Source organism: Equus caballus, chromosome 12 (genome assembly GCF_041296265.1).
Source record: "Equus caballus isolate H_3958 breed thoroughbred chromosome 12, TB-T2T, whole genome shotgun sequence".
NCBI lineage: Eukaryota > Metazoa > Chordata > Mammalia > Perissodactyla > Equidae > Equus > Equus caballus.
Genome location: NC_091695.1, coordinates 27,338,745 through 27,346,845, shown reverse-complemented (window position 1 = coordinate 27,346,845; position 8,101 = coordinate 27,338,745). Strand labels below are relative to the sequence as shown.

At 39.5% G+C, this 8,101-nt stretch overlaps 1 protein-coding gene across 1 annotated transcript; it reads left to right on the top strand.

The window, feature by feature from the left end:
- The first annotated feature begins 2,145 nt into the window (after positions 1–2,145).
- On the top strand, positions 2,146–3,099 carry OR5B21 (olfactory receptor family 5 subfamily B member 21). The gene has a single exon (XM_001498101.4). The coding sequence runs from the start codon at positions 2,149–2,151 to the stop codon at positions 3,097–3,099; it is 951 nt and encodes a 316-aa protein (XP_001498151.4). The 5' UTR covers positions 2,146–2,148.
- The last annotated feature ends 5,002 nt before the right edge of the window (positions 3,100–8,101 follow it).

Genomic DNA, 8,101 nt, shown 5'->3' with positions numbered 1-8,101 from the left:
TAGATCACGGAATATTGTGTCTACTAATTTAGAGAGTGCACACACTTGCAAAAAGTCAAAAGAAAAAATCAAAAGAACAGGATAAATGTAATGGGAAGGACTGTTGGTTGGGAAGTCAGTTGGTACATTACTGGTTGGAAAACTGTCAATAAGCAAAAAAGTGACCCAAAATGGGAAATTCTAAGAATTTATCCTCAGGACAAAAAGAGACATGAGAAGACATCTATAAGGGTATTATTCACTAGAGCATTGTTTGTGAAGGTGAAAAATTGGAAACGAGGGAGTGGAGTATCATCGTGGTTCTTGTCCAATAGTGTTTCACAAACTGTTTGAGCCAATTCTTGTGATACCACCCACAACTCGTGTGTGTAATGGTCATCCAAACAGGATGGGCTGGCTTGTCCCCTTCTTCTTGTGGTATAAAAATGGCTTCTTACCACTGTGATCGCTGCAGTTGCTTTCCAAGGTAAGCCAAGTTCAAGCAGAGCTGTGGCAATTTTCTCCTTCTAGGCCCTTGTTTCTTCCTGTCTCTCCTTTCTCCACACTTTTTCTCTCTTCCCTTGGTTGAGCCTGTTCCCACTCACTCTGCTTCCAAGGACACGAAAAGACTGTAAAGACCTCAGGCGGAGGAAAAATAATAGGAGCGAGACAGGGCACTAGAATTAGGACACAAGCCTTTCTCCATGCCTGCCTGTCCCCAATCTCACTGTTCCTTCTGAATGGTTTTCATACTACAAGTCTAAGCTAATATATCTGCGGGAAACACCAACCCAGCAAAACAAGAGAACAATAAGCTGTTTGTTGTGGGGTTAGGTAGCTTGGAAAAATATTTAAACACTTTGCTATTGATGTTCTTTTCAATTCACCCAATATTTATTTACATGTACAAGAGGCCATGGGATGCTGGGTGGGCGAGAGGGGATGAAGACAGTGACCCAAGGGGCTAGAGCTAGTTAAGGAGCTTGGTGTTTGCCCAAATAATTGTATGAATCAACTGAGACTCAAGTGCTTTTCAGAGAAGAGAGGACTTAATTGTAACCAGGATCAATAACGAAGACTTCCGAGACGAAGTGGAGATATATATATCTCCATGTAAATGTATAAATATAAATTTCTATTGAATCACTGTTGAAGGACAAACTCATAAAGACATTAAAAGTTGTAGTTAAGAGCTCTAGATTTAATATCAGACAGACCAGAGTTTTAATTCCACTTCCAACACTTATGTGACTTTGGGCAATAGTTACTTTATTATTATTATTTATAATAATAGTTCTTCAGTCCCCATCTAAAAGATACTAGATTTTAGGAGCAGATAGTAGCCAGGAAAAGGAATCCAAGTATAAAATATACTGCCAACTGGAAATAATCCACATAAGAAAGCAAAATGTTGTGTTTGCCTATTTTATATCATAGAGCATTGTTTATAAAGATGAAAAATTGGAATCGAAAGAATGGAGTATTATCATGTATACAGTTTATCCTTGTGTAAAATGAGGAAAACAATAAAATCAATCCCAAAGAGCTGGTGTGAGGATTAAGTGGGTTATCTATAAGTAAAGCCCTTGGAGAAGTGCCTGGCATATTGTAAGATATTATGATTTCTATGATTAATACCGTATAATTATATGTGCATAGAATATGTCAGGTAATATCCATAGAGGCTATATCATTGGGAGTGAAATAAGAAGACAAGAAATGAGGGATTTCTACTTTTTACTTCATACTGTTGTCTTTCTGGTTTTTTAAAATTGAATAAATAAACCTTAAAAACTATCCTACCAGACTCATCATAATTTTTATATGATGTAAACAGAATAATTCAGGCTCTGAGCATATAGATTTTGGATTCAGACATATAAAGGTGTGAACTTTGATTCTGACCCCTACTAATTAGGTTATTTTGGTTAATGTTAAGCTCCCTGAGCCTTAAGTTTCTCATCTGTAAAATGAGCATAATACCACCTATCTCACAGGATTAAATGCTGTAATATAATGGAGGGGTCCAGGATGTGCCTTACACATAGTGCATTCTTCATATATATTAGTTTTCTATTTTTATATCATCCCATTATTCCTCTTATACTTTCATCTGAGTTTCCTTGACTCCTCTTCTTTAATCATCAGGCTAAATTCAACTTGACCTTAATGGAGAATAGCACAGAGATGGTAGAGTTCATCCTCTTGGGATTAACAGATGACCCCAATCTTCAGGTTCCTCTCTTCCTGGTATTTTTGTTTGTCTACCTCATCACTCTTGTTGGGAATGCTGGGATGATGGTGATCATCTACTCAGACTTTCGCCTCCACACTCCAATGTATTTCTTCCTCAGTAACCTTTCCTTTGTAGATCTGTGTTACTCATCAGCCATAGTTCCTAAGATGGTGGCTGCATTGCAGCCAGAGAACAGAGTCATCTCCTACAGTGGATGTGCTGCTCAGTTCTTCTTCTTTGCGGGTTTTGGCACTGTTGAGTGCTACCTCCTGGCCTCCATGGCCTATGACCGTCATGCAGCAGTATGTAGGCCTCTTCATTACACCACCACCATGACAGCAGGTGTGTGTGCCCTCCTGACGATTGGCTCCTATGTCTGTGGTTTCCTCAATGCTTCCATCCACACAGCAGACACCTTTAGACTCTCCTTCTGTGATTCTAATGAGATTAATCATTTTTTCTGTGACATGCCTCCACTCTTGGCTCTCTCATGCTCTGACATACGCATCAGCGAGTTGGTTGTCTTATTTGTTGTGGGCTTCAATGTCTTTTTCACCCTCGTTGTCATCCTTATTTCCTACCTCTTCATATACATGGCAATTCAAAGGATGAGCTCTGCCGAAGGAAGGAAGAAAGCCTTCTCCACTTGTGCATCCCATCTCACTGCAGTGTTCATCTTCTATGGCCCAATGATCTTCATGTACTTACATCCCAGCTCCAGCCAGTCCATGGACACAGACAAAATAGCATCTGTATTTTACTCTGTTGTGACTCCTATGCTGAATCCTTTGATCTACAGCCTTAGGAACAAAGAAGTTAAAAATGCTGCCTGGAAAATGCTCAATAAATTTTACCCCCAATCTTTAAGTGTGAACAGGAAGTAGGCAGGTAACTAAGGTAATCCCTCAGACCTAAATGCCATCCTGACTTTTTGAAGTTTGGCAGATTTCATTTCTTTCTTCTCCAAGAATAGTGGTTGCTTCTGCTATTAGGAGAAATCATAAAAGCAGAAGATAATCTTATATTTATCGAGCAATACCATGAGATGTTTAAACTCTTCTTGCATTTAGTTTCTTGACATAGTTTAAAGCAGAAGATCAAAGTATGAACTGAATGCCCTGAATTTCCCCTTTCCTATTTTTATTTGGAAGAAATTTCCATTCACTTTTAAAATTTGGGGTAAGAATCACATCTTCATTGAATAATATTTATCAACTGGAATGCATAGCGTTATGCTTTTCAGTTTTTTGGTCCATGGGTTTGAAAGTTAAAGTTTCTAATGCTGATGAAGGGTGTTTCAATATTTTTGAAAATGTCTCAGAGAAGGTTGTAATTTAAAGGACAGGGCAGTGGACCAAGAGTCAGGGTGACCATGTATTAAATTCCTACAATCTCCATCTGTCTGTGCCCACCCACAGTTGCACAGCCACTCATCGGTCACGCACCTCTGTATTCTTCATCTCCTTCTGTTAAATTGTTGGAGCAACTTTGGTAGGAAACTATTAGCATGTTGTGTATGTAACAGTTTCAGTAGATAAATTGCTTAAACTTTAACCTGAATAAACATATCTTTCTTTAGAGAGCTCTCACTCTGTTCTATACTTTTGGCCTTTGTCTAGCATGATTACCAAAACTTGCAGAAGGTTTGGAGAAAAAAAGTATTTTTTCCCCCAAGAACTGTGAAAGAGGATGTTTGCCTTCTGAGTTAAATGGTTGCATTTCTCAACACCATTAAGTTTGGTAGATCTATTATGAATAAACATAATAGCATTCTGTGCCCTTTTGGCTTCTGTTTTTTCAATAATTCAGTTCACTTCTGGATCCCTGTTGCATTATGAGTTTCTGTAGTTAGATACTCAAGAATAAAAAAGCCTGTGGAATTTTACTTCATAAGATGTGAATGTCATGATGATGCACAGCTCAAGTCCATCTTCAGGTCTGGTCTCATGTGCTAGATTGTGTGAGCAAATGTGTGTGCGTGGGAAGGGAGTGGTGATTAATTTTACTTTTCACATATCAACTCGTAATGATGTTTATAGCTACAGTTGGTCTAAGTTACCAGATATTTCATGATTTCAAGATCTCAAAAAAAAAAAGGAATTTTTATTTTAAATGTGAAAACTGGAAGTCTTGATGGGCTAAATCAGGGGGCTTAGAAGGTCAAATTAGTTTTGAGATTATCAAACTCTGTTATGCATAAGACAGCCTCTGTCTGAAGAGGGTTGATCATTGGTCTTATGGAGAGAGGAGCAGAGAAGGGGTTTGGGAACATGAGGCCCACCTATAGGAAAAACTTTTTCTGGTACAAGGCCATCATCACTTAAAGAGATCAGGAGCATCTCCTGGATCCAAGACCTTGACAACCTAGACTTGCCTCATATATCCTCTCCTTCCCTATTTAGTAGTGAGGCCTAACTAGTCACATACCTAGAAGAATGGCCTTTAAATACCAAGATCCACTTCACATAGGAGTCCTTCTCAGGGACTTAGAGAAGTTACAGAGTTCAAGGGTGCCCAGATTTGGAAATGAGTCTGGGAAGCTTCTATCAACCTCTGAGTACATTCCAGTCTTAGATTCTTTTCCTACTTGATTGATATAATTGACTTCTTTTCCTCTTCTCCTGTTCCTCCTTTTCTACTTCCTCTTTTTTCCTTCTCCCCCTTCTCTTTTTCTTCTTTTTCTTTTTGACATTTTCCTATCCTCAGCCCAAACAAGAACATTCCTCACCACTAAGCTATTAGTTCCCTGTGAAGAATTAAAGTCTGTGGTTTGTAATCATAACTAATACAGTACACAGTAAGGTGTGTTTCTGGGTGCATTTCTTTATGCCTCTACACCCTAGTTTAGGCAGAAAAGTATGTGGATATTCTAAGAATTAAAGGCCTAAAGTCTACATATTTTCTGTTGAAGTCTTCTCAAACTAGTGTTAGAGTTGACTGCAGATGGGTGGAAAAGAATACTAGATCCAGTATCAAGAGCTGGATGAAAATCCTCACTTTTCTTACAAGTTGTGTGACCTCAAGAAACTAGTTTAATGTCTTTGAACCCAACATATACGATAAACTGTGAAGATAACATGAAATAAAGTATGTGAACATGCCCTTCATAATGAATGCATGTTTGATACAACTGAGATTCCTGTAACAGCTCTCACTTATCTGTCCTTGTACTTCCCACTTCGGGCTCCTGAGCTCCCTCACTCTCCCCACCCCAACCAAGTCCAAGCCTTGATTTCCACTCATTGTTTAGCTTTCTGTCCTCAAATCTCCCAGTTCTCCAGCAGACACAGTTCAAGCTGACATTACACAAGTATTCATTTAAAGAAGCTACTCAGAAGGAGACATCTCGTCACAAGTAAGACATCAACTTACAGAATACACATTACTGTGGGGAGCTTTTCATTTCCACTTGGGAAATGTGTCAAATGGAGACTAAATGCCCATTTGGTTATTAAAAACGCCCACCCTCTCCCTGCAGAAATGGTCTGGTGAATGAGAGAGGCTGTGAGTAAGGCTGATAGCTCAAGATAGTGCAATAAAGGCACACAGGAAGATTTCCTTTCTGAAATGTCCAAAAATAGAATGTGAAAACACAAAAATCAGGACAATTATTTATATCAGGATAGATTATCCTTTTTTTTTTTTTAAAGATTGGCACCTGAGCTAACAACTGTTACCAATCTTCTTTTTTTTCCTGCTTTTTCTCCCCAACACCCCCCCACCTCCAGTATATAGTTGTATATTTTTAGTTGTGAGCCCTTCTAGTTGTGGTATTTGGGACACCGCCTCAGCATGGCCTGATGAGTGGTGCTATGTCTATGCCCAGGAGCCAATCCAAACCGGTGAAACCCTGGACCGCTGAAGCAGAGTGTGCGAACTTAACCACTCAGCCACGGGGCCGGCCCCCCTAGATTATCCTTTTGAAAAAAGATTCAAGATTGAATTGTTATGAATAGAAGGCTCCCTTTGTGAATTAGATGACTTGTTTAGCTTTATGTATAGGGAAAGGTAAATTAAAATATCAGCAGTCCTTAACAATTGAAGCTAGAATTACAGAATCATTGACTCTTTAGCCCTCCAAGACTCTTTAAAAATAGTCTAAACCGAGCCTCTCATTTTACAATTGAAAACCCTGATTCCCACAGTTTAACTTGCTTAAACTCACAGAGAACCAAATCTTACTTGACTCTTATTCGTCTTTTACATTCTGTACAGTTCTTGATGTATCAAAAGACATTTTTGCTTTCATTTGTTCACCATGAGGTAGACTTTTTTTTTTTTAAGGAAGATTAGCCCTGAGCTAAGCTGCCAATCCTCCTCTTTTTGCTGAGGAAGACTGGCCCTGCGCTAACATCCATGCCCATCTTCCTCCACTTTATATGTGGGACTCCTGCCACAGCATGGCTTGCTGAGCGGTGCTGTGTCCGCACCTGGGGTCTGAACCAGCGAACCCTGGGCCACCCAACTGGAACGTGTGCACTTAACCACTGTGCCACTGGGCCAGCCAATCACCATGAGATAGATTTTTGTGCTTAAATTTTGCAGTTGAGGGAACCAAAGCTTTGAGATGTTAACTTACCTTCCTACTGTTAACAAGAGGAGCCAAGATTTGAACTTAAGTCTTGCCTTCCCTGCCCAATTCTCTGCGAAAGGAAAAGTACCCTTATATTTTAGTAAATTTTAATACAGACTTACTTGATGTATAAATAATTTACAGAGAGTTTTTCATAAGTCCCTGCCATGTGGAAAGGCCATCTGGAGAATACAAACAAATGTAAGACTATAAGATGCAATTCCTACTTCAACCAAGCAAATCCTCCTATATATATGGTGACTGATGTAATTCACTTTGAGTTTGATGACTCGGTGTTCAATAACTTTATTGGCAGGAAGTTTTCCTATACTCTATGGAACATGAATGGATCAGGGCACATTTCTTCTCAGTCTCAATGGTTGGAGTTGGTTCTTTGAATGCCGTGGCCCACAGAGGAATAGCCAATGTTTGCCAAACACAAGCTGCAAGAAAGGCATGGTGTGAGGTCTCTGATGGAACCAGGAAATTTACAACATTGCTCTTCCTTCAGGAGCAGCTTGCAAACAGTGCAGTGGAACAAGGCACACAATTCTAGATAAATGACTATTCAAGGCATTTATGGTAATTGACAAGTAAATGGTATAGAAAATAATGATTGGACCTCTCCAGAGATGAGAAAGAATCCCATGGACAGGAAAAGCTCCCTGGAGGAGGTAGAACTTGAGCCAGGCTGTGAAGGAATAATGTAGAAGGAGTCTGTTATTCCAAGATAGAAGACTTAGCTTCTGGTCAAAACTCTAGCACTTGCCAGCTGTGAGAATGGAAAAGCCATTTCTGTATGAGCCAATTTCCTCATCATCAAAGTGGAATAACAGCAGTAGTTACACCTTCCTCAAGGGTGTTGTAAGGGTCAAATGAGACAATGGGCAGCAAAGCATTTTTAAAATTGCTACCTTCTTTCTAACATTCGTATTGGTGCTGGTAATTATATTACAAGCAGAGCTAGATGAGGAGTTCCTGACTAACAGAGACACACTTGAACTGAGGTATGGAGATGGGATTGCACATGGCAGGAGCTTCTGTTGGCAAGAGCTTGTAAGAAAGGTAAACCACTCAGATTAGAAATCAGTGAACCACCAACTCCTCAGTTCATTACTTTTATGGTAATTAGGACTCGTTCTCATCAATGGATGAAGAGCCTGCACCTATGAGAGCAATTGTGGTCCTATAGAGATGTCATACTTATAGAGAGACTTCTGTAGGATCCCACCACTCAACTATCCAGATCCAAGGCAAGAATCCTACCTCCTGTTTATAACATAGAATTTCTCAGTTGTTGGTCTGTGTAGTGG